Source organism: Pavona decussata, unplaced genomic scaffold (genome assembly GCF_977016875.1).
Source record: "Pavona decussata unplaced genomic scaffold, jaPavDecu1.1 SCAFFOLD_38, whole genome shotgun sequence".
Classification (NCBI taxonomy): domain Eukaryota; kingdom Metazoa; phylum Cnidaria; class Anthozoa; order Scleractinia; family Agariciidae; genus Pavona; species Pavona decussata.
The window spans coordinates 4702734-4730000 of record NW_028145460.1 but is presented as its reverse complement, the minus strand read 5'-3'; the positions used below and the strand labels follow the sequence as shown (position 1 = coordinate 4730000).

Sequence of the window (27267 nt, the reverse complement as noted above, 5' to 3'; positions counted from 1 at the left end):
CAGGAGCTCATATCCAATGTCGCAATTCAATGTCAGAGCCTGGCTATGAATTTCAATAGCCTCTCTAATTCTTGTTTTGAAGGTGTCGTTCTCCCTTACAACAATTGAAGAGGAAGAAAGATCGAGGCCATGCCTCGTGTTCCTTAGGTGGTCACCCACTGCAGTCGTTGACGATCTTGTACTGAGAAGAAGAAAAGAAGAAGAATTAGAAGAATTAGAAAGGCTATTGAAATTCATTGCCAGGCTCCGACATTGAATCGCGACGTTGGATACCAGCTTCCGGCGATCTACCGGGACGTTCTGTCACGTGATATTTTATCAACTTAATCATGTGACAAAAACGTCCAACACCACTTGACAGAGATTCCGTGAGGGAATCGAAAGCTTGTGCTTGAACAGAAATTTTCAATCCTGCAAATGAAACCTTTTTGTTTGATATAATATGACAGGACCAAGGAACAATTTTTTTCTCTAACATTATAAGCTAAAATGTCAGTAATGATCTTTTCCCATTTTTGTGTGTTTTGTGTTTGATGACTTTCAATGTATCAAAAACAAGAATTATATACAAAAGTGGATAACTCCTTACAAGGTTAAAAAAGAAAAAAAGAAAGAGGAATAGATAAAACACTGTTGAAGAGACACGTAATGTCTGAGTGGACTGTCATGGTAACTGTATTTGTACATGTACATCTGCAACACCAAAAGGTATGGGATTTAAAGCCCTTTGGTCCAAAATTCTGTATAGGTAAGTTTGGTTTTTCCTCTAGTTGAAAGGCAGAGTATAAAAGTTTTCTTAAATGGGAGAATAATTATAATATTTTAGAGTTCTGAAATTCATAGTGACATACTTTCAGGTTTGGAATACGGGTAAAGAGTTTCTGGGCTACATTCTTGACCTAAACACTATAATGGTGAAGGTTCAAGAAAGGTAGAACTAAACTTCAGAAACAGATGTTTGGCTTTACCAGTGAAACTGTGTTTATTTTAATAAAATAACGTGCAGTTGACTGACAATTCTATCTTGAACACAGGCTGTGTTGTCGTATTAAAACAGGATCCGGTCTCCTTGACACGTGTCTAGTTTCTTCTGTTTGCAATTTGCTAATGTTTGTCTTCAGCACCTGTTACTGTACTACTCAAAGTTGATGGTATTCTTCTCTTTGTTATATTTTCTTCTATGTTTTGATCATTTTCTTAATCTCTGATAGGATGAACTAGAAGAACAAAAGAAGAAGCTAACGTCCAACACTCACGACTGGTATTGTTGGGAATGCCACAAAGCAGGAGAAGTTATTGCCTGTGATTACTGTCCACGTGTATTTCACAAGAAGTGTGCACATTCTGGTTCGGTAACCAACGGCAAATGGAAATGCCCATCTTGTCAGGTATCAGATTTAATTGGAAACCGATTGCTTAACCTGACAGTCAACTGATGCTCTGACTTATGCTCTGTCTTGCACAACATATGACATAACTCGCCCACACAATAACGTTTTCACACATCACACGTTGCCCAGTCAACTGAAACCTACTGATATTAAAATTTACTTCGTAAGTAACCCTTCCTTCAGGCAAATTGTTTGAAATCAAAATATTGGAATGAGTACTAAGTACAATTTTCGTTTAAAAGCACAAAGTAGTTTTCACCTAGCTAGTTGCATGCATTTATTTAATCCTGCTAATTTACTGTGACATTTTTTTAATTATCTGTTAGCCAAATTACAACTCCTGTCAGTTTGTGGGGAGTTATATTCATTTGGCTTTGCTTTCTTGTAATGATTATTATTATTAAAAAATTATTTCTTTCTTATTATGATGGGTATTTTTAAATTTTCTGTGATGACTTTGGAGCCTTTTAGAAATACCATATGTTTGATGTGGATTCCACTCAGTGCAAGGCAGTGACAGATTTTAGCTTAAGTTTTGTGAATTGCTTTACGTAGACTATTCCATAATTATAGTGTTCATTGTTGTTTTGGAACATGATTAATTGAATATGCCACAAGTGGCAAGCAGAAGTCTGTGTTCTTCATCAGATTAGGCATGAGGGGTTTCCAACATGGCACCTATTTGCATTCTATGGCATAAAGCTTGTGATAACTTATCCTCGAACATGGAAAGACATAATTTATCATTTCAAGTCTTCAGTCTTTAGTCTTGATTGTTTTGTGCACACTATTCGGGTTATGAGCTTGTACAATAAAGGAAGAAGACAAAAAAGAAAATAAGATTGGGATAATAAAAGCAGATAATAAAAAAAGCTACAATCAGTGTTTAGCAGCCAAAGTAGCAGAGCTTTAGAGTTGGTGGTTGCTTGTTTACACATAAAGGAAAGAGATTGTTGAGCTAATTGTAATTTAACCACTATATTGATATATTAATAATGGCTTCAGAAGAGAAATAATAAGGCTTATGCATGACTGAGTTTTGTGGATAATTGAATTTCCAGCCACAGAAGCTACCTGCCCTCATATCAAACAAGACGACTGAACAGGTGGCAAGGCTTTTGAACTTTACCTTAGAAAGGATGAAAGAAAAGGTATTCTTACAATACAATAATGGTTTTAACATTTGTATATTTATTTTTTGTTCTTGCTGTTTTTCAGTGCAGAGTATAAAGATTGAATCAAGCGCTTTATTTATAAATAATTTGATATGAGGCAAAGGTGCTTCATCAAATGCCAGAAATTATGTTGCCTTTGGGCCGAAAATAGCCTTTAAACATGTAAGGCTAGTTTTGTTAACAGTTCGTTGATTTGGGTTTGATGTGCTGAATGTGTGAGATGTAGAATTGCAAAACTTTTCCATGTAACATTCCAGTGCAAAGTATTGTGGCTGCTAAAAAACTCCTTGGTATGTTGCGAATCAACCTTGCGTAACCGTAACAAAGACTGATCTGTAATCAGGTTGTTTTCTTTTTTGTAGGCAAAGGAATACATGGATCCAATTTCACTGGATGAGCATCCTGATTATGAGGAGTTTGTGTTTAAACCAATGGATCTAACAAAACTACAAAAGGTTTGTGAGCTGTGAAATTAAAGTTGCACTAAAGCCAGCTAGCTTTGCCAAGATAATTCAAGATCCTGTTCTTACCTGTGGAGCAGAATGTTGATGTTTGACATGTCTAATCCATGTAACGTCTTTATAAATTAGTAAATTCTCTGTAGTATTTTTAGCAATGCAGTTTGTTTAGCATCTGATTAGATCCTTGCACATTTGTGCTGCAGCTTAAGTATAGTTACACAGCTGCATCTGTTTAGTTTACAGGGCTCTTATGTAGTTTTCAGCCACATGTTGCATTGATCTTCACAACCGTAACAACCTTAGCTTGGTGCTTTTTTGGGTAAAGTGAGCCCACAATTGTCAAGATCACCTGTGACATCAAGGGTCTCTCTTGGGTATTCAGCCGTAATATGTGTTACAGGTTACTGTTCTAAACGACAGCTCTGAGTTGACAATACTAGGACAGCTGTTAGTTGGACTGTGCTTCTGATTTGGGTTCCATTTCAGTAATAGAAAGCTCTGCTTGAGACTAGCAAACGTTTTTGTTTGTTTTATCATTTTCTGTCTTTAAACAGCATCAGGACTTTATGTCTGAGAGCATAGTTAATTAAAGGCAATGGTTATGAAACCTGACAAACTTCTTTGTTATATGTTTTTGTTTGCCTTTTTGGCCTACACCCTACACAAGCAACAATAGAATTCGGAATGTGTTGGAGCAACTGACCAATCGAACCGTTTTTGTTAAGATATTCATCTGTGGTGTGAACATTAAAACAAAGGATTGTGCAGGGTCGCGGCCCTTCCAACATAGATTGCAGCACCATTGTTTTCATGGCAAGGTTCCCTAACCAGTCCCTCAATTAACTATGCTGAGAGTTAACATATAAATGTTCCAAAATATGCGATTTACTTGCCAGATTACTGCCTGATTTGTACTCCGCTACAGCTGTATGACCATTGTTAGTTTCTAGGCACTCGTGTTATGAGTTGGATTGTGACATGACATTTATTTTCTAGTTGGTAGATAGGAAAACTTTCAAGACTCCCAAAGAATTCAGGGAAGAATCCCAGTGGATGTTCCATAATGCACTAATTTATTTTGGAGGTATAGCATATTGTGTATTCTTCATACATCGTGCATTCTTTTTGTTTGTTCAACCCTTTAACCCCAGTAGTGATCAACATCTAGTTTCTCTTTACTATTAATATTACTGGTCACTTGATCAAACATGCAAGTCTCGAGAATAAAGTAAGGCCCAGTTTACAAGCAGAGAGGGTAACCCAGGGCTAGTGCTAGGGTTACCGTAGCAGGCGGGTCAAAGATAGCCCGGGTTTACAAGCAAAATTTCACAGCTAGGGTTACCCTACCACCCGGGACAGCTTAATATGCTTGGTAACGGCACGCATTGCAAACAAAATGGCCAAAAAGGGAAGGGTTCTGGCAGTTACTTCGATTCTGTTGTCATCAGTGCCATGGAGTTTTGCTGCGTTACCTTCTCATTTCTAGAAAGGGACAGCAAGTTGCCATGTTAAACGCGGCTATGGAATACAATAAAGCACTGAGCGCTAGGGTTACCCTGGCGCCAGGGTAACCCTAGCACTCAGCTAGGGTTACCCTAGCGCCAGGGTAACCCTAGCTAGCTTGTATACACGTCAATGAAAAAAAGAAGAAATGTGGGAGTGTTAGGGTAACCTTAGCACTAGGTTTACCCTACCTGCTTATAAACAGGGCTTAAGTTTAAACTGTCTCGCTGTTCAAACAGATTCTCCCAACTAGTGCCACGTGAAATATATGAAGAGCAGTTAGGAGAATGTTTGTGTTGATCCTGAAGGTTAATGCCTGATTCACACTAGCAACAGAAGCAGAATCAGAATTGGAGTCAGTATCAGAAGAATCTTTTGATCCAGTGTGAATCAATATGGCAGAAGCTGAAACGGACGTTTCACATTCATTCAAAATGACGGAAGGCTGCCATGTTTTGTGTTCTTAATAGATTTCACGTAAAGGGATTGGGAATGAGCTATCTGATTGATTGATTGATTGATTGATTGATTGATTCGTCTACTTGCACCTCCCATTCTGGTCAACCAGTTCGCAAGCGATGGAATCAGAAGAAAAAGGAAACATTCTGATCCTTGCAATTCCGATTCCGTGGAGCTTATGATTGTAATTCCGTCTCCAGATTTTGATTCACACTAGCACGGAAGGTTCCTTATGCTTCTGGTTCCAATTCCAATTCTGATTCCGTCACCAGTATGAACTGGCCTAAAGAGTTAAAGTTATACAGTGTGTAGCTTTTTTCACTGTTGCCTCTTCACTTGTTGAAGGTGTTTCTCCCTTGGGAGACCAAATTTGAAGGAGTTTTGATGTTGTAACAACTCATTTTGGAAGGTCATGGGTTCAACTCCTGTCAGGGAACTCAGAATCCTGGTTTTTTTTTTTGTTTTTCAAGTATGCCTGTATTGCTGGATGAAAAAAAGACCTCTATCAACTCATTTCCTCTTTCAGATGATGATGATATGACTGATCTTGCAGAGGCCATCATGGAAGATTGTGATGGAGAGGTTAGAAATGAAACCGTTTTAATTTTTTTTCGGACTCACCCAGGGCACAGCTTTTGTGAACATGTACTTCTATGAGTAAATTTTTGTTATGTCAAGGGGGCATGCCAGGAAGCATTGTCGTCCTGAAATTTTTGCTATGAAGCTCGGAGCCTGATGCATATGTCTGTCCAGGATTGTGCAGTTCCAGAAAATATCCATACTCCCCCCACAGAAGGTTTTTTGTTTTGCACCCCCCATCCCCCCCAGGAAATTCCAGTTTAGCTTCGTACTTTGCTACTAAAATTTTGACTTTTAAGACCCCCTCCCCCTAGGAATTTCTGATGACCTTCCATGGGGTGGGTGTGGATTTTCTCTGGAACTGCACATTCTGGTTTTGATTCATGGGAGCTTGGAGACCCATTTCTCAAAAGCTCTGATACTTAGCAGACAAAAAACTATTTTGTTCACATGTTCACCGATGGTTGTTTGACTTTTATTGCTTTTGAAAGATCTATAATATTATTTTAATACCACATTGGGCAAGTTTGCACTTAAAATTAACGCTCACCTGATAGATAGTAGATGATAAAGTGAAAGTGTTAGGACTCAGTAAGACATCAGGACTGTGATGGTTCCCTAGATCCTTTTTTCCTTTCTGTGAAATCACAAGTACTTCATTTCTTAGCCCCAAACCCTAGATCCCTGAACATCTTTGAAGCCCTGTAGTGTTTCCCACAGTTCCCCCTTCTACCCATATGTTTAAGGACAGTACCTACTAACACCAAAGTATTTTTGCACGGTTGATGACTATGTGGGAAAAGTAGATCTTAGCAGGGGCTCTTGGGATCCAAAAAGAAAATTGGGGGTAACCACACATTTTTTAGAGATAATTCAGCAACAATAATTCTAAAAAGCACCAAAATACAAAAGAATGTATGGGATTTTTTCCCAAATTAAAGCTTCAACTCAAACAAGAAAAATCTATGCTCTATTTCTGACTAGTTCACAAAATAATGTTGTCCTATTTTAGCAAATGTGGTCAAAATCTAGCCCATAGTTAATGCCAGAAGGACTCTAAAAACTAAATCTTTTTGGGTCTCACACCCCTAAAAGTAATTAAGGCCCGGTTCAGACACCGTACTTCACATGAGCCGAAACGAATACAATGAATTAAGTTCATGTGAAGTACGGCGTCTGAATTAATTCAGAACGGCCGATCTAATTCGGATCAGCTCAGCAATTTTTCCTGCCTGGCTTAGCTGGGAATAACGGTTGTGGGTTGGCTGTGATTCAGACACCGTACTTCACATGAGCTGAATCAAAAACATAAATTATAACAAATCCGCAATTTTCTTCAGTCGTAATATGCTTTTAATTAGTGTATTAATTTCGGCTGAATTAAGTTGGGCATCTGAATCAATTCAGCCGGGATTAATAATCTGGGTCGGTCTAAATTCGAATTCAATTTGGCTCATGTGAAGTACGGCGTCTGAATTGGGCCTAATATTATTATATGGGTGTACTTATCCCTTCCTTACTGGTTCTGTGTCACTAGGCTTGTGTCCAGTCACCATTTTAACCTAAATTTGATCATGCTGCTTCTCAGTATCATGTGTCTATAGCTTGAAGGGGTGCCTACAAAAAAAGCTAGAATCTCCCTCCAAATTGTCTTGTATTCCCTTATCAAACAAGAAGCTGTTTCCAGCTTATACTCGGGCCATATTTGACTGTGTGGTGCGTAAAGCCTGTAATCTTTTAACAGTGTTAACCTCCCGCATCGCCAATTCCCCCAAATAGATAGCCTGCTAGCAAGCTCTCTTGGGGGTGGATCCTCTTTCCCCCCTCCCGCCCCCCACCCCCAAAAGAGCTTGCTCGCAGGCTACCAAAAATGATTGCTAAAATCTTGTTTTCTTGCTTTTCAGCTTGAAGAAATGATCCGATGTCCTGATTGTTATTTGATGTCCAATACACGAACCAAAAACTGGTTTTGTAAGCCATGTGTAAGTATAGATTGGTCTATATGGATTACAGTTTGCAAAATAACTCGGCTACATTAATCACGCATGATGAGGCAGCCATTACACTGTGTACTTATGTATGACGTAAATCATCAAGGTGCTAAAAACTAGCTTGCCATACCAATAAAAAATCACATTTTGTAGTACCAGAACAAATCCATACCCCCACTCCCCTACTGAACTGAACTTGCAGAATGGGATTGGAAATTTCCGCGGGGGGGGGGGGATTCAGGGGTCCCCCAAGGGCAAACAATTTAAAGCAAAGTATGGACCTATACTAATTTGGAGTTTTCAGAGATGTTTTTTTTTTTTTTTGGGGGGGGGGGGGGGTCTTATAGAAAATCTCTTCTGTGGGGGGTATGGATATTTTCTGGAAAAACTTTACGACAACTTTATTCTTTGATTTATACATCGGCACATCGATACATTGGACTGGCCCGCAATTGAACTACAGTCAACTCTCGCTTTGCGGACACCTCGCTATTACGGACACTCCGATAATACGGACAGCAGCTAAATCCCCGGCAAAAATAAATTAGAGACGTTTGACTGAAATAAATTCCCGCTATGACGGACTCTCGCTATTAAGGACACTAACTCGCGGTCCCGAGGGTGTCCGCAATAAAGGGAGTTGACTGTACATATCAAATCATTGGTAGTGAATTCCAATTTATTTTTTAGCCGACAAAGACCGTTGTTCAACTAGAATAACTTTCCATCACAGGTTATGAACATACAGACTCAGAAAAGAACCTCAAGTTAGCTACAAGTCAGTGACTACCGTCACTCCCAAGACACAATTTTAGCATAAAATTTTAGTAGCTACGTTCATGTAATACTTTCGTGAATGGTATGTTATTTTGTATTGCTCATGGCACCGTGATGCTGTCCTGGCTACAATATTCCTACTTAAAGATGCAGATGAAAATACTAACTTGTTTCTGTAACAGCTATGTGAAATTAATGTTCTGTTTTGTTGTAGTATTTTCCACATGAGCTTGTTTGGGCCAAGATGACCGGAGAACCTCCATGGCCAGCAAAAGTAAGTGAAATGTCTTGCACAAATTCTCATTTCCGTTATTTCCTTACCTAGCGACAGAAACGTTACCTCGGGAGCTTTAGCAACGACGACGGCAACGGCAACGAGAACGTCAAAAAAGCAGTAGGCTAAACTGAAACAACAACATCTGCACGTGCATTACCCTTTTTGGTACATTTCTTTGCTGTCACTGCACAACTAGGACGTTAAATTTCCTGACGGGACGTTTTATGAAGGACGTAAACACACGACTATACTTGGGTGCGGTCTCCAAGAATTCAACTCCAGGAAATTTCACCAACATTTGACATTTAAAACGAGTTGGAATAATCCCAACGACGTTTGAAAAACGTGGATTCATTTTAATAGTGACGTTTTCGCTGCCGTTGCCGTCGTCGTTGCTAAAGCTCCCTAATCCTCGTCCTCGTCCCCCCCCCCTCCCCCACCCTGCTTTGGAGAGGGGGATGGGAGAGTACAATGCGTTATTAAAACAGATAGCATCTTTGGTCAGGTCATACTAAGTAACGTAAACTTTGACAGTTTCTCCAAGGACTCCAAGCCCTTCTGTCCACCATTGTAGTTCCTTTCTCCTTGGGGAAGAAGACATTGATAAAGAGAAAAATTTTAAGGTTCAAGTGTTTTTTCCAGCACTCGGCAAATTCCGTTGACTTCTGGCTGTTATGCAGATTTGTGTTCATATTCATACAGAAGCTTATCAGAGAAATCACACCAGCCGACCACATGTTAGCACTGAGAATGGGCGCCGACGGTTCGTTAGAGACAGGACCGACATTTCTGCATGACCAATTCCGAATGCATACAGTGCCTCCATTCAGAGATTCTTATTTACTTCCTATGAATAAGTTATACTTTAAAGAAACTGCTAAACTGATGCCTGATGTATCGCGTGGCATTTCACCCCCCAAACTAGACAACTATTCACACTTACAGATCAGCAAGCCGCGGCGATTGTTTTACTACATTTTTCGAGGCTAGAAGTTCAGAGGATTTCTTGCTCAAGAACTGGGGCATCTATCTGGAACTGCATTTCACCTTATGTGCGCAAAGAACGGAAAGTAAATTTGAAAATCAAAATTCGTGAATTCCTAATGAATGTGTTGGAAAATGAGGATGACCGTATTGATTGTACCCAGTTTGACAATCGACAGAACGCCCAAGTTCTTTAAAGTTCTTGCCAAGTTTTTTATTATTTCTCTTTCTTATCTCTCCTTCTATTTATTTCTATTCTCTCTCTTTCCCTCCTTTTTGGGCGTAGTGAACACTTGTGATTTTTTGTGTGTCAGTTTAAAGTACTTTGTGGCAATAATGTTGGGACAACTTCTGTTACAGATGCTAAGCTGGAGCGAGGATAACACCAAAGCTCTTGTTCGATTTTTTGGTACTGCTCATCAGAGGTACGTAAGCGTCTTGTACTTCTACTCCTCGCCAGTTATATTTTTAGATCGTCATGCACGCATAACGCAACGCTCTTTCGATAGTAAACTGAACCAAAGTTTTAAGAGTAGACTTTTTTTCCCAAGGACGGTGGAAAGTGCAGGTTTATGTATGTGAAAAACCATCTGTGGCAAGGAAATTTTTTCACGCGCTCGGAGTAGAAAAGGTTGCGTGTTCGGGCTGTATACAAAAGCATACTTGTTTGCCTTCTCACTTATATAATATGCAGTGAAAATGAATGGCAACTCGCAGCTTACCCTGCGAGAGCAGACGCCTTTTCTGGGCTTTGATTCAGCCGCCGCAAGCTAGTAAGCCGGCCGTCTCTACCCGCTCGTCAGTCTGCAAACAGGCTCTCCGCGCGCTCAGACGGCGGAAGCGCTCTGAGCGTGCGGGAAGCCTGTTGCTACCCGCTTGGTCTCGGTGGGAATTGATGGTGACTAATTTCAGGTGGGAAGGTGGGAAACACCCAACTCGTTTCTAGGTCCTTACGCGCCATTCAAGCTTACCCTGCACCCACGTAGACTAGTTTCATAGTCTAGAAGTTCAGGCTCTCACGCTGGTGAGCTACAGGCGTGCTCAATCTATGAGATTAGTGCGCATGGAATTGTGTAAGTGGATGTGTCTTTAATGGTGACTGTGCTCTTCCTCTCTCAACAGGGCCTGGGTTGGCCGAAAACATGTCACGCCAATCACAAGCAGACCAGAAGTAAAGAAACGATCTCAGAGATGGGTTCAAGCGTGTGAAGAGATGAAGGAATATCAAAGACAGCTTGCTTTGTTGTACCCTGATTCTAGAAAAGAAGAAGTAATTATAACTGTCTGTTCTCAAAGGGACTATGTCAGCTGGGGCACATGCGCAGTAGAGTTCGGCTGAGACTAAGTTGCATACAACTCGTCGCGGGATTTTTGCTTTGCCGCCATTGCAAAGGCTTTCACAAATATCGCAAAAAAACAGCTTCTCAAAAGAACGTTTGTAAACAAAAAATTCAGCTAATTTTCCGAAGATGAACGCGATTCAAACAGATGAAAATAGTTTCCTTAACTCTTCGACGGTATTTGATAAAGTTGGGCCAACGATTTCAGTGCTTCTCATCAACGCGCGCATGCGCCTGGGGTGACATAGTCCCTTTAATAAATCACATCTGGCCAATCACATTCAGCGCAAGAAATGAAGTTAATTTTGTTTTGCAATTTTTTTTTTTTTTTCAGAAATCGTTACCATCTCCTGCCAAAACGCAGGTGAAGGAAATTCAGACCGATGTATCATATAATCAAGAGGATAAGGATAAAATTAAGCAGTTGGAGGAAAAAATAGCCCGACAGCAAGAAGAGCTGAATTCGGTGAAAGCCAGCCTGGATTGCGAACGAGAACGTTCCAAGCAGCTTGCAGAAGACGTGAAACGGAGAAAGGAGGAACAGGACCAGCGAGTGTTGCGTGACAAGTCTGTTAGCGAACAGAGTTGTCACGAAATGTCGGAGAACTGTAGCAGCAATGCTCCAACTATCGACTTGTCCACGACCAGGGATCAGCCCAGTGTTATTAAAATGTTACAGGATGCGCTCGAACGCGAGCGGCAAGAGAAAAAAGAACTCGTCGAGAAGGTAACGCGAGATTCGCAGAAGAACAAAGAACGCGAGGTTCAGCAGGCTGTCAAGAGAGCCGTTAACAAGGAGAGACTGGAGCGAGAGCGCGTGACTGAGGAGGCGGTGAAGAAGGCGGTGGAGAAAAGCAAACAGGATAGGGAGAAGCATATTCAAAAAGCGCTTCAGATCGCCAAGGACGAGGCGGAGAAATCTGTACAGGATGCGGTAAACCTGGCGAAGAAGAAGCAGTGGTGCGCGCATTGCCGCGCGGAGGCGTTTTATCCGTGTTGTTGGAACACAAGCTATTGTACTTTAGAGTGTCAGAAAACCCACTGGTGCACTCACAGGTTCCACTGCATGAGAGTCCCTTGCAACTGCAGTAGAGATGGCCCCATGGCCCGCACGTGACGTCACTTCTTACCATGGTGATGGGGAGCTGCACAGAACCGCCACTGCTTTTGTTGTAAAACGGTGATGTAACAAAGTTTGTTAGTACAGCGGTTATCCGATGACTTGATTGCTGCGGCTGAAAAACGAGGAGTTTTTAGCCTACAGCTTCTGAGAAATCTAAACACTGTGAGTTGAAGGGTAGCTGAATGCCCTAAAGCATTCAATTTAGGCCCCAAATCAACCATCTTATCATCATGGATGTGGATCAACGTCTTGCTAAGTTGCCTTCAAATGTGAATAGCGTTTAAATTTTCCACTGAAATACTGCTTATCTCCATAAGCGTCTCCACTCTCTTTATACATCAGCTGTCTTCAATGATACCACAATCTGAAGACATGCTGCCAAACCTGTTCTTCATGAATAGGCTATTGTAGGTTTTATAGTCCGGTAATACTTTTGAATTGACAAATGCCATTGAGTGCAATTTATTTATTTTTTTTTTGTGGCCGATTTTGTTTTCGGTTTCTGTGTCATCGGAAAACCGCCGTCTAGTTTTCATCTTTGAAGTGGAACTGTAGATAGTTAGTACTCATCTTTAATATATCATGGCTTTAATTTATTTCGTTGTTGTTTGGGCTCCTTTGCAGCTGTTGTTACTAGTCTAGTCGTAAAGTAACGCGTGACAGCTTGGTTGTTTGTCCGTCTCAGCTGTCACGCGTCACGCCATAATCATTGAAAAGGACAGACATAAAAACACATGTAACGACTGCGAAGGATTCGAAGCAAAGCTTGATGTTCAATTTGTTTATGGCTGCAATTTCAATAGAATATTGTAAATAGGATTTTATTCATATACTGGCTGTGAAAATGTTTCAGGTTTGTGATTTTAGGGCAAGGTTTTCTCCTCCGAAGTGGTATTTTCCAAAACAAAACAAAAAACTAAACTTTGTCAAAATCGCTCCTTTCGAGTATTTTGTAACGTTCAATTTGTTTCGTTTGGGTTTGGTAAGAAAAAATTTTGAAAGGCAATGAAAAAGTCAATGTTGCCAGTCAAGGAGATGCCGTGTATATTTTTTCGTGTAAGTATGCAGTTTCCTTTTGAGTTTGCAATAATTGCGACGTTTAACCAAATAACCAGGAAGGACAGTTCCTTTGCATATATATTAAATGCTGTAACAGTCAAACATAGAGCTTTAGTTTCAATTTAAGCCTGGTTTCTGTATAGAAATATTTTGAATTGAATGTCGTAAAACCAAAACCATGGGAATGAACGTAAACAGCACAATGAACCAATTAATACAGTACATGGCCTCAAGCGCGGGAAAACGTGGGCCGACGCTATTGGTTTATTGGTTTTGGTTTTTACTCCTGATTGGTTGAAAAAGTGATGTGAGCTTCTTTTTAACCTATCAGGCACCGCGAAACAACGTCTGTTTACTTTGGCAATCCAATTCGATCGCTGAATGACAAGTAACAAAGCATCAAAGCGACCATTTGGAAACATAAAAGTTAAAACTTAGGGCGTGTATTGATTGCAGTAGTCGAAGTAGTTTCAGACGTTTACAGAAAGGCTTTGGTGTAATCGCTACAATTCCCAAGCCGCTATTTTGGCGTTAATGATCTGTTACGGCGATCAAATTGAAACCAGGCTTATTGGCGCGTTGATTAATTTTCGCAACCGCGTTTCGAAAATCAAGAGTGGTTTTGCACAAGGTGACCGTCGTCTTTAGCATCTATTTTTATGATCCCGTCAAGAGCAAAATTGTACATACGTCCAACAAGACGCGGTTTGCAAACACCTTAAAATTTGGACTTGTTAATGCTAAATCTTTAATATGTAATGTTAGCGGGAAATGGGTTGCACAATGGGCTAGCTTAGTTTTGATAAAGGTTAAAAATGAAAATGCAATATTTTTTAAAATCATAATTTTAGGGGTTAAGCAAATACCAATACCATACGAGGAAGTAATTAATTGGCCCTTTTCAGTCCGCCCTTTCCGTGTGATAAAATCCAGCTTCTCCTTTCGGGTTTCGTACAATTCTTGGGTAATGTTCATATAGGCCAAGTCCATTTTGTAGTTTTTTTTGTCAAGTCTATTGTTCCATACCAAGTGCACATTTTTTGTTAAACCCTGTACTGTTGTGTTTTGTGTTATTCCTGTCGCAAGTCGGGACTTGGCCTGTTGCGCGCCATCCCATTTCTTGAAGAACCATTTGGGAGAATTTTTCAAAATTTCAAATTTTCACTTTAAAAAAATGCCTTTGTTATACGAATAGCGGAGGCTTCGACATCTATGAAGGTCGTTCTCAGTATAGCCTGCGAGAGCAGACGCTTTTTTTCCCGTCTTTTGTTTTACTGACTCTCCGCGAAGAGAGCTCTTTTGCTTTCGCAGGCTTCTCTCAATGTCAAAAGCAATCATTTTGCCACAAGTTTCATACAACAATTTGCTGGCCAAATATTGATGTCTTTGACATCGCTTCGTTGCGGACGACAAATCCATTCTCATTCTTTCACGACAGCAATTATCCAATCAGAATTCGAATGTAGCTCTCAGAACGGACCAATCGTTGTTCACCGGTGGCCTTGAGTTGGTTTCTTTGAATCTGTATTCGTCCTCTAATTGGCCATACACTGTAAGAGTGTTCCACTGTGGTCTTCCATAAGGAGAAATTTGGACGTTAATTTACAGTCGTTTTGTATATTTTTTTATGCAAAAACAAGAGCAAAAGTTATCAGAAGAAGTTTAGCAATTATTTGTCGCCACTGCATAGATGTTAGTTAGGTCAATACTGTAATTCAAAGGGAGTGCTACCACCAACTACGTTAGCACTTTCTGACTAGAGACAAAAACGTAATTTTGGAAAGTTATCGAGGTACTTAACTTACTTTAGCCATAAGGCGACCAATACTGAAGTAAGCAAAATGAATTGAAGACTTATTTGGCGCCAAGACGCGGCTTTTAACTCGACAAACCACGGGTCTCGCACACACGACAAAATCATTGAACACAAATAATAATCCGTAAAGAAATATGGTAAGGGATGGGGAAAGAGACTTCTATGAATAATTAAATTTCAATCTAATATGTAATTTAAGTAATATGAATTGTTAAATTGTAGGCTATATTCTAGGCGTTCAGCTGTGTTAATGTTGCATTTTGCGAAAGTTAGAAGTGACTTGACGTTTGGAATGCGAGTGTATTTATAAGTAGTATTTATTAATAGCTGTACGAGAATGAATAATGCTCTTTTTTATAACAGTATTACCTCTGCTTAAAAGTTTGCTTCGAATGAACTCTTTCTTCAGTCTTACTTTTTCTACTTTTTTTTTTAATTGCAGTAAGATTAACTTAAAAATTATATTTTCATCATTTTCAAGACAGTTACAATAGGTTTTCCGACCAACTATTTTTATTGTTGTTGTTGTTGTTGTTTTTAAAGAGGCACTGTCACGGCGATTTTGCTGTACTTGTCCAAACTGCTTAAATTTTTGACAGAGAACCCTTCTTCTTTTTTCTAACATGAAATTGCTGTTAGAGCACCGGAAAGAAAATATTAGGGGATTTATCAGAGGAAGAACAAACTTTAAATCAGTTTTTAGCGACTTCCCTACAATATACAGGATAAACTTGAAAAAAATGGCCATTTTTTTCAAGTTGCAATCCATTTCCATCCAAGCGATCTGCAGCCATACATACTTAATACTACTTTCTATGCATTAGTAGGGTAATTGTTAACAACACTGAACCATTATTTTGACGATTCCATCGATTCAACTATATTTTTTGGCTATTCAAAGTGACACAAAAAATAGGTGACACTGCCTCTTTAAGTAGGCGTAATGAGTACTCAGTCATGTGAAAATTCCTTTAGGTAACGTGGACGGTGGTCTTCAAATAAATTTAATAAATTTGTCTGAAAACGGTAATGTCCCAGCAAAAAGGAATTGCGAGGAAAGATTTATGAGCCAATCAGCTGAATTATGTCGCCAAATGAAACGCACCACCGCTTTTGTGTTACTCATCCTTCACTTTTCGCAGTTTTTAATACGACATCATGTAATCGCTCTCGGAGACCCTCAGTGGTTGCGCTGTAGCCAGTTAGTATAGAACAGTGTGAACTGTGTAAAGGAATGATAACTGTTTGCAGTTAATAAAAGCAGACAAAAGTTTATTTGCCGCTTTCAATTTTCTATCGTTGTTTTCAGTCCTAATTACCCACTCAAATCAAATGAATACTGGAGGAGAGGGGAAGGTAGCCTCCTACGCAGAAGCTCTTTCGGCTCGTCACGCATTCCTTCCCCAGTTGGAGGAATGCGTGACGAACCCAAAGAGCGCCAACGTAGGAGGCTGGGGGGAGGGGTTCTCAAAGATTTGGTTGGGGTTTTAAGCCCTTGTGAAATCCTTGCTTATTTTCGGAACGTGGGGCACTAGGGGTCCTAGGGGGTTGAGTGTATTAAGTGTGTGGTACTAGGGGGTTGGGTGTACCAAATGTGTAGACTAGGGGGTTGAGTGTGCCCAAGTGTGAAGACTAGGGGGTTGAGTGTGCCCAAGTGTGAAGACTAGGGGGTTGAGTGTACCAAGTGTATAGACTAGGGGGTTGAGTGTACCCAAGTGTGTAGACTAGGGGGTTAAGTGTACCAAGTGTATAGACTAGGGGGTTGAGTGTACCCAAGTGTATAGACTAGGGGGTTGAGTGTGCCCAAGTGTGTAGACTAGGGGGTTGAGTGTGCCCAAGTGTGAAGACTAGGGGGTTAAGTGTACCAAGTGTATAGACTAGGGGGTTGAGTGTACCCAAGTGTGAAGACTAGGGGGTTGAGTGTACTAAGTGTATAGACTAGGGGGTTGAGTGTACCCAAGTGTGAAGACTAGGGGGTTAAGTGTACCAAGTGTATAGACTAGGGGGTTGAGTGTACCCAAGTGTGAAGACTAGGGGTTAAGTGTACCAAGTGTATAGACTAGGGGGTTGAGTGTACTAAGTGTATAGACTAGGGGGTTGAGTGTATCAAGTGTATAGACCAGGCGGTTGAGTGTACCAAGTGTGTGCAGGACCCCATTGGGCCTCTCCTGGTGTGTGGCACTAAGAGGTTGAGCGTACCAAGTGTGTGCAGGAGCCCATTGGGCCGCTCCCGGTGTGTGGCACTAAGAGGTTGAGCGTACCAAGTGTGTGGCACTGGGGGATTGAGTGTACCCAAGTGTATAGACTAGGGGGTTGAGTGTGCCCAAGTGTATAGACAAGGGGGTTGAGTGTACCCAAGTGTGAAGACTAGGGGGTTGAGTGTGCCCAAGTGTGAAGACTAGGGGGTTGAGTGTGCCCAAGTGTGAAGACTAGGGGGTTGAGTGTACCAAGTGTATAGACAAGGGGGTTGAGTGTGCCCAAGTGTGAAGACTAGGGGGTTGAGTGTACTAAGTGTATAGACTAGGGGGTTGAGTGTACCAAGTGTGAAGACTAGGGGGTTGAGTGTACCCAAGTGTGAAGACTAGGGGGTTGAGTGTACTAAGTGTATAGACTAGGGGGTTGAGTGTATCAAGTGTATAGACTAGGCAGTTGAGTGTACCAAGTGTGTGCAGGAGCCCATTGGGCCGCTCCTGGTGCGTGGCACTAAGAGGTTGCGTGTACCAAGTGTGTGGCACTAGGGGGTTGAGTGTACTAAGTGTGCAGAACAGGCTTCATTTTCACTCCAACAGAGATGTATGACGAAGTCAAATTGGAGAAGAATCTTGAACAGCCTTATATAGACTCGTTTTTGATACTCCAGTTCCTTCAAGCCAGTTCTCTGTTCAAATTGACGAAGGCTTTCAACGCATTTTTGAAACCATCCATACAAAGTGTTAAACTGTGGTTCACAGTATAGCTTGAGTTTAAGATGGTATATAAATCATCATTGTGTAGCAGAGACCTTGGGGTGAATTTCAAGGTAAACAAGGTGTTTATGACATAATAAATCATGACAGTTTAAGACAAAATGCATCAGTGTGTTTTTTATCTTTAATGGTCTTTGAGGTAACTTTCTGTGTGGGGGTGAAAACAAAAACGTCCAACTGTGAGGGGTGTACGGAGTTTGCAAGTAAAGTGCACCGGCAAGGACCAAGCAAGTAAAGTGCACCAAGCAGGTAAAGTATACCAAGGAAGTAAAGCAGACCACGCAAGAAAAGTGCCCTAAGGCTAAACAAATAAAGTACGCCAAGCATGTAAAGTGCACCAAGCAGGTAAAGTATACCAAGGACAAGTAAAGCAGACCACGCAAGAAAAGTGCCCTAAGGCTAAACAAATAAAGTACGCCAAGCATGTAAAGTGCACCAAGCAGGTAAAGTATACCAAGGAAGTAAAGCAGACCACGCAAGAAAAGTGCCCTAAGGCTAAACAAATAAAGTACGCCAAGCAAGTAAAGTGCACCAAGCAGGTAAAGTATACCAAGGAAGTAAAGCAGACCACGCAAGAAAAGTGCCCTAAGGCTAAACAAATAAAGTACGAGTTTAAAAGTGTTGACGGGCCTGCACGACTCCTGCAGTTCGCTAAAAGATTGGTCTTAAAGCCTCTATAGCTTATCTCTGCTTAATGAGATGTTAATCTTGATCATGAAGGGAAAAACTCAAATATGCTGAATGGAGATTTTCTTTATGATCATTCTGAGCCGTAAGGAGAAGTTCTTCATATGCCATTGGATATGCTAACTCTTTGGCATTTGTTTAGGTTCACCGGCTCGGATCAACTGCAAGATATCAGACAGCGCTAAATAAATGCTATCTATGAAGACATGGGATCCGTGGATTTCTTAACTGACTCGTGATTTCATGCTTATCTGCAGTGAGATTGCAGGCTGTTCGTTTATCACGTATATGAGAGTCTAATAGATCCGCGTCTTTAGGAGACAGCGTTAAATATATGTCATCTATAAAGACATAGGATCCGTGGAATTCGTTACTCGTGATTTCATGTTGATGCTATTAACCTGCGGTGAGATTGCAGGGTGTTTGTTTATCACGTATATGAGAGTCTATCGGATCCACGTCTTTACAAAGTTGATCACTGCTGTCTCTCGCTTTCGAGAGCTTTGGCCTCTTGCAGTTGTTTTCAGCTCTGTTGCTCAGTTCGTGACTGAAAGACAAGTATGATGTTCTTAGAGCTGACATGTATCTCCATTGTTTTGTGCGTTAGCTCGCATCCGGCAGATATTCAAAGCTAAGACAGTCAGTAACTGTCATGGGAGTCTCTAGGATGCTTCAGCGATTTCTTCTGACAAGTGTTTAGTGTTGTTTCTCAGGCAAGACTGCAGTTTCGATTCTCTATGAATCTCATCAGTTGCCACTGAAAGTTCTGTTAGCGTCGGAGCAAATTATGCTGTTTTGAGTTTATATATCCCCTTTGACCGTTAAGCGTATCGAAATTTTGCGCCTGCTTTTCTATTGGTTCTTGAGTTTGAACCAATGGTGTATCTTTTAAGCGAGAACTTGAAGTGGAAGGGGGTCTGAGTTTTCCAGAATTGGGGGGTCTGAGTTTTCTTGTCAAGTTAGGCGATTGTCACTGTAGACAATTTGACACAAGCCGTGATTTTTTAAGTATAAAATATTTTATTATTTTAGAAATTTACAAATGCCAATCAGTCGATTTATTCTCATAAAGAGCAAATTCGTGTCATGAGACGAAACATGAAACATTGTTATTATTGTTACTGCTGGGCTTCGTGTTTCCCAGCTGGGTTCCCTGCGCAGACATTTAGTTTCGGGCATGCGCATAGGTGGCCTTTAATGTTTACCACGAGGGCCACCGAGTTTTTACCTCAATTTTAAGTTCACTAAGGTTTATTAGTTTTCACGGTTTGTACGGCAGTTAAGTTGACTTTTATTAAGGCCCATCGGTGTAACTGGAATTGCGAGTTTGTCTCACGGTGCCTCGTGTCGAAATAAACGTTGAAATTTACGGCTGGTTTACATTCGCATCTACAGTAAAAACTCGACCTCAAGCATGGTTTGTCGATGGATGTGTGGTTTACAAGGGTAAATACCGTTTACTTGGTTTTCCTATTGCAACTTTCACGGATAATTACGGGCATGGAAAACGAAAACATGGAATCTACAATGGCTTATGGTGAAGAAGGAATTTTCAAAGGTTATCGTTCGCGTTCGCCTTCAATTGACACGGCTTCGTTTCGCGCCATTTCACCGCTTAACACTCCACCGACGGATGCGGCATCAGAAATACGACTTCATGATTCAGTTAAGGTTCAAGGTTCGCTGAATATGGAGGAGAAATCGACGGAGAATGGCGCCGCGGAGTTAGAATCGGGCGCAAGGAAGAAAATTACAACGGATAAAGGTAAACAGTACGAGATACAAAGGTTAAAAGAGCGTAGAACTGTGGCTCTTCGCCACGTGACTAGGCAGATAAACAAAATGAAGCCTCTTCTTGTTGATCTTAACAATTTTGAGTTTGTGTCATCTGAAACGGAAGGTTTAAACAATTTACTTGTCAAGCTACAAGTTGCTCAGGATAATTTCCTCGAAGTGTTAGAGAATGAATCAGATATTGCCAGTGCTAATTCATGGTATGAAGTTCATGATGGAGATGTGTTTAAGTTTAAACAGTCTGTCTGTGAATACTTGTCTAAGGCGAAAGAGCTTCAGTCTGCTGAATTAAATTCTGCTGCTTCTAACAAGTCTCATCGCTCTAGAAAGTCTAATCACTCTGGACGTTCTAATTTGTCTTCACTTTCATCTAATTCGAAATTGATAAAAGCCAAGACTAGGATTGCAGCCCTAGAAGTTGAGGCAGCTTTTCTGAAGGAAAAACAGGCACTGAAAATGGCCGAGGAACAATTGGAGCTTAGGAAAAGTCTAGCTAAGGCAAAGGAAGAAGAAAGGATTTATGAACAAATGAACGGTGAAGAGTGGGTTTCCACACCTACATGTTTACAGACACAAAAGCTTCCGATATTCCCAGTGTCCAGTCTACTCCCAGCCAACATTACGAAGGATACAAACATTACCTCCCTGTCAACGCCAGGGTCGGTTGTAACGGCAGCAATGATGATTAGTTCATCCTCATCAAACGCCATTCCAATTTTAGAACCTGCTTCAAAGTCTCTTCCAGCACATTCTTCTGGCAATCATGTCTCAGGGCTCCAGTACCCCACTAAAGCAAATCCTCTTAGTGGATATACTACAGAGCAAACAGGCCCCATTTACACAAGCCCAATGACAGCATGCAGATCAGGAAATTCAGGCTTTGACTTTGAAACTCATGTAGACATTGTGACTCCTGGGTGTGTAGTGAACCCCACTGAAATTCCCACAAGTGCACATATTTCATCAACTCAACCCCATTTCATAGACGGGCATGCAGTTGTGTATTCTATCAGAGATCAATCACAGGGGATCCCACAGACACCCCAACGTGTTTATAGCCCTCCAAGTCGTTCAGCAAGTTTGTCTGTTAATCCCTTGACAGTCCAGGACAATACCTTTCAAGATATTGTAGACATTCAAAGAAAGCAGACGGAATTGTCTCGAATTATGGTTTCCCAGCAAGCAAGGAGCCTTCTTCCATCAACTGAGCCTCCGATGTTTTACGGTGACGCTATGGAATTTCCCGCATTTATGACTGCCTTTGAGTCTTTGATTGAATCAAAAGTTGAAGATTCCTGTGAAAGGCTGTATTTTCTGGGTCAGTACACTTCTGGTAAAGCTAAAGAAGTTATTAATGGTTGTCTTCAGAGAAAATCAGAAGGATCCTACAAAGAAGCCAAGGGACTGCTAAAGAGACAGTTTGGAGATCCTTTCAAGATTGCAAATGCTCACATCACAAAACTGTCTTCATGGCAACCAATCAGAGCAAACGATGGCTCAGCTCTCCAAAATTTCTCTATTGCTCTGGACCAAGCAAAGTCTGCCATGAAAGGCATGTCTCACATGGACGATTTGAACACAGCTCATGTACTGCGACAGCTTTGGGAAAAGTTACCTAGACATCTACGAAGCAAATGGACTGAAAGGAACAATAAGACCAAGATTGAAAAAGGAAGGATAGCTGACTTTGAGGAATTCTCACAATTTGTCCGCAAACAAGCTGAGCTTGCCACAGATCCTGTATTCTCAGAAGAAAATGTTACCAAACCTGATCATGATGAGAAAGACAAAGCCACTCATGTCAAATTCAGACGAAGGCCACATAGCAGAGGAAAAGGAACAAGCCTTGCCACGGGATTAAAGCAGGAAGGTAGAAAGGAGCAGTCCACGTCGTGTTCCTTATGCAAAAGGCCTCACAACCTAAATGATTGTGAACAGTTTTTAAAGAAAACTCTAACTGAGCGACGGGAGTTTGTAGTGGAGAAGAAACTGTGCTTTGGTTGCTTTAGTGATCAGCACATTGCCAAAAACTGCAAGGAGCGGCAGACATGTAAGACTTGCAAAAGGCCACACCCCACATCGCTACACGACTATGATTGGGCGAAGAAGATCAGCAACGACAGTGATAATCAACCTGGAGCTGAACCTCGGGTTAGCAGCAACCGCACTGCCATCTGTAACGTCACGGAAGCTGGAGATGTACCTATCAACATGGGTATATTACCAGTTCACTTGTTTCACAAGAGTGATCCAGCAAAGAAGATAAAAGTCTATGCACTGCTAGACAACGCCAGTGGTGGGACGTTTGTGAGTGAGAAGTCAATGAAAGCGCTTGGCATTGAGGGAAATGACACTGACCTTATCCTTACTACGATTCATGGAACGAGCAGTGTTACCACAAAGGCCATTGAAGGATTGGTGGTAACCAACATTAAAGAAGAGGACGTGATCTTGGACCTACCTAGAACGTTTACGCGGCATGTGATTCCAGCAGACCGCAATGAAATACCTCGACCTGACGTAATCTGCAAGATGTCTCATTTGAAGAAAATCAGTGCAGAGATACCCCCCTACATGGCAGACATCGAAGTGGGTCTGCTTATTGGATTGAATTGCCCTAGTGCCCTACGTCCAAGAGAAATCGTTTACGGCAAAGATTCAGACCCGTACGCAGTTCGGTCACTCCTCGGATGGTACGTCAACGGGCCCCTCTGTAATCCACAGCCGAGTAGCCAGATTACATGCAACCGAATCAATCTTAGCCCTGAAGATACTATAATTACCCCTCGGGGATATCTAGTCACACAGAGAAAGGTGAAGGAGCGGATAACTCCACAAGCAGTTAGTCAGATGTTTGACTTGGACTTCTCTGAACGAGAAAAGGGGACAGCAATGTCACGTGAAGACATCAAGTTCTGCGAAACGGTGGAGAGCGGCATCGTTCATCTCGATGACCTGCATTATGAGATGCCCCTCCCATTTAAGCATCAGAACGTTCAGCTCCCTAACAACTATGCACTAGCAGAGAAGCGTCTGACTGGCCTAAAAAGGCGTCTGAAGGCCGATGACAGATATTGTGCGGATTACTGCAGTTTTATGGCTGATATCATCTCCAAAGGATATGCTCGCAAGGTGGATGACGAGTTCAAAGATAAGGTTGGAAGAACCTGGTACCTTCCTCATCACGGGATCTATCATCCACAGAAGTCGAAAGTACGAGTGGTGTTCGATTGTTCGGCTACGTTTGAAGGACAGTCCTTGAATGACAAGCTTCTTCAGGGACCGGATCTTACAAGTAACCTCCTTGGCGTGCTAACCAGATTTCGCCAGGAGAAGTACGCCTTTATGGCGGACATCGAGAAGATGTTCTTTCAAGTGAGAGTTAGAAAGGAAGATCAAAGTTTCCTCAGATTCTTGTGGTGGCCAAATGGAGACTTGGAGCAGAAAGCCGAAGAGTATTGTATGACTGTGCACCTTTTCGGGGCAGTATCGTCTCCTGCATGTGCCAACTATGCACTTCAGCGTACAGCAGACGACAACGAAGACAACTATGGAACTGAGGTAGCCAACACCCTTAGAAGGAACTTCTATGTAGATGATGTTCTAAAATCTGCAAGCAGCGAGGACAAAGCTATCGATCTAGCGAAGGACGTCAAGGCAGTTTGCACGAATGGGGGATTTAACTTGACTAAGTTTGTGGGCAACACTGAACGCATCATTAACTCAATTCCTGACGAGCACAGAGCAGAGAATGTGAAGAGCCTTGCACTTGGCCAAGATAAGTTGCCTATTGAAAGAGCACTAGGAGTCATTTGGTGCATCAAATCAGATACCTTCAACTTCAGGATTGAACTTAAGGATAAGCCTTGCACACGTAGAGGCATCCTTTCAACGATTAGTTCCATCTACGACCCCTTAGGTTTCATCGCTCCGGTAGTACTTGTTGGAAAGAAGATATTACAAGACATCTGTCAGTCTAACAGCTGGGATGAACCCGTTGACGATGCAACCAAAAGCAGATGGGAAAAATGGCGGAATGAACTTTGCTTACTTGAAAGTTTAAAAGTGCCAAGAAGTTTCAAGCCCGCAGAATTCGGAAAGATTGTGTCTGCACAGCTCCACTGTATGTCTGATGCTTCGACGTGTGGGTACGGACAGTGCTCATATTTGAGACTTGAAGACGAGAGAGAGAAGACATGTACTGCAGAAAGATGTGGCGGCGTACACAGCATATGGCTCAAGAATTCTGGTCAAGATGGTGTAAAGAATATCTGCAGCAGTTACAAGCAAGAAACAAGTGGATTCGGCCACGAAGAAATTTTCAGGTCGGAGATGTTGTGTTGTTGAAAGAAAACCAGTCTCCTAGAAACAGATGGCCCATGGCTAAAGTGGTGGAAACTCGCCCCGATGATCAGGATCAAGTACGTTCGGTGACAGTGTTGACAAGTAATGGATCCAGACTGGAAAGAGCTGTTAACAAGCTTGTGCTGCTCGTAGAAGCGTGAGAGACCGGGATTCCCCGACGAGGAGCCTGAGGAGCCAGAACTTTGTTAAGAAAGAGATTTACAGTGAAAGAAACTTTAAGTGTTTTCACTAAGCATGGAACATTGACATTGTGTTTGCTAAAGATTAGTTCCTTTTTGTAGAAAATGTTGGACATTTTGGGGAGCCATGTTACTGCTGGGCTTCGTGTTTCCCAGCTGGGTTCCCTGCGCAGACATTTAGTTTCGGGCATGCGCATAGGTGGCCTTTAATGTTTACCACGAGGGCCACCGAGTTTTTACCTCAATTTTAAGTTCACTAAGGTTTATTAGTTTTCACGGTTTGTACGGCAGTTAAGTTGACTTTTATTAAGGCCCATCGGTGTAACTGGAATTGCGAGTTTGTCTCACGGTGCCTCGTGTCGAAATAAACGTTGAAATTTACGGCTGGTTTACATTCGCATCTACAATTATCTTTCCCGTTATCTTGCAATTAGTTGTAAAATAATAAAAGGCAGACACTGTACAAATATAGCGTATAATATTTCACCGTAATGAAAATGTATTCCAAGTTCCAACCTTTTTTTCTTCTGAGATTTCTACATGCAGTTTGAAGGGGGTCTGAGTTTTCTAGGTCTGAGTTTTCCAGAATTGGGGGGTCTGAGTTTTCTAGGTCTGAGGTCTGAGGTCTGAGTTTTCTAGGTCTGAGTTTTCTAGACACCCTATATTTAGCGCTGTCTCCTAAAGACACGGATCTATTAGACTCTCATATACGTGATAAACGAACAGCCTGCAATCTCACTGCAGATAAGCATGAAATCACGAGTCAGTTAAGAAATCCCCGGATCCTATGTCTTCATAAATAGCATTTATTTAGCGCTGTCTGATATCTTGCAGTTAATCCGAGCCGGTGAACCTAAACAAATGCCACAGAGCTAACATATCCAATGGCATATGAAGAAAATTCTCCTAACGGCTCAGAATGATCATAAAGAAAATCTCAATTCAGTATATATGAGTTTTTCCCTTCATGATCAAGATTAACATCTCATGAAGCAGAGATACGCTATAAAGGCTTTAAGACCAATCTTTTAGCGAACTGCAGGAGTCGTGCAGGCCCGTCAACACTTTTAAACTCTGAAACAAACAAGATGCCCGTAATCGGCATTGCACGGAATGCTTAATGTAGCCCCATTTATTCCTCATGATATGTTTCGCAGATATTTAAAAACTATCCTCCCTTCTAATAAGAATAAATTTAGAGATACAGTTTTTTCGCTTATTTTTATAGTCAACTGTATCCTCCCTTCGCAATTGAAATAATTGAATGGTTTTATTCAGAGAGACTGCGTGATTTTTATCATTGTGTTACTGGGAATCATACCGGAAATAACTCTGCAATAACGTCATGACCCCGCTGAACTGGTCTAGCTTCCTTGGCTTTGAATTTTTCGATCTGTTGGTAAAAGCATAGTTTCTTCGCTGTGAACTCTCCCAATTTCCACCGTTTCAACTTTCGAGTACTACCTAGAACTGTTATTATTTTGATTTACCGCTCGAAAAACGTTTGTTTTCTTTCTGAAAACGGCAGATCCGGAGTCGTAAATTCAGACATGTGGCCGCCATTGAACGAAAACAACTTTTCCAAATGATGATTTGCTTTGACGTCACACAAGTAGAGATGAGTGGGTCCCCTCCCTCGTGACATACGCGCGGATAATGAAGTTTGATTGGGGTGCTTTTGTTCAAGACAATCAAAACAATAGATCCCTTCTGGGAGAGGGAAGAATTTAATCTAGTTTTAATGAATAAATCAAATGATGATTTGACCTCACACAGGAAGTGATGAGTGGGTCCCCTCTCTCGTGATATGTGCTTGAAAAATAGATTTTGATTGGGCCGCTTCTGTTGAAGACAATCAGAACAATATATCCTTACTAGGGGAGGACAGAGTTTAATGCATAAATTAATGTGCACATTTGTGACTACGATGAAGAAAAAAAAAGATACCCGATCGAAACCTAGACACGTCATGCCCTGCAGGCATTCCGTGTAATAAAGTACGTCAAGCAAGTAAAGGAGGTCACGGAAGTAAAGTACACCAAGCAAGTAAAGTGCATAAGTAAAAGTAGAGTAAACCAAGCAAGTAAAGTGCACCACGCAAGAAAAGTGCACTAAGGCTAAGCAATAAAAGGAAGGCCAGGCAAGTAAAGTACACCAAGCTAGCAAAGTATACCATGCAAGTAAAGAACATCATGCAAGCAAAGTATATTTAAAATACGTAAAATAGGCTGTTCTACGTAAAGTAGCTTTACTATAGGACATTACATTTGGTTTTACACGAAGTACCAACCTATATCAGCGGGTATGTACTTCATATATGCTAAGTCGTGCGCCTGTGGAC

The 27267-nt window shown here is 41.4% G+C and overlaps 1 protein-coding gene across 1 annotated transcript in view; it reads left to right on the top strand.

Moving 5' to 3' along the window:
- Positions 1-16210, top strand: part of LOC146483741 (zinc finger MYND domain-containing protein 11-like) — an 18452-nt gene extending 2242 nt beyond the window's left edge. Inside the window, exons 2-11 of the mRNA XM_085105880.1 lie at positions 1212-1388; positions 2453-2542; positions 2929-3021; positions 4024-4111; positions 5516-5571; positions 7473-7550; positions 8551-8610; positions 9958-10022; positions 10720-10867; positions 11272-16210. Coding sequence (XP_084962006.1) covers positions 1212-1388; positions 2453-2542; positions 2929-3021; positions 4024-4111; positions 5516-5571; positions 7473-7550; positions 8551-8610; positions 9958-10022; positions 10720-10867; positions 11272-12054 — 1638 coding nt within the window. The 3' untranslated portion in view covers positions 12055-16210. The remainder of the gene's footprint in view (positions 1-1211; positions 1389-2452; positions 2543-2928; positions 3022-4023; positions 4112-5515; positions 5572-7472; positions 7551-8550; positions 8611-9957; positions 10023-10719; positions 10868-11271) is intronic.
- Positions 16211-27267: the final 11057 nt, after the last annotated feature.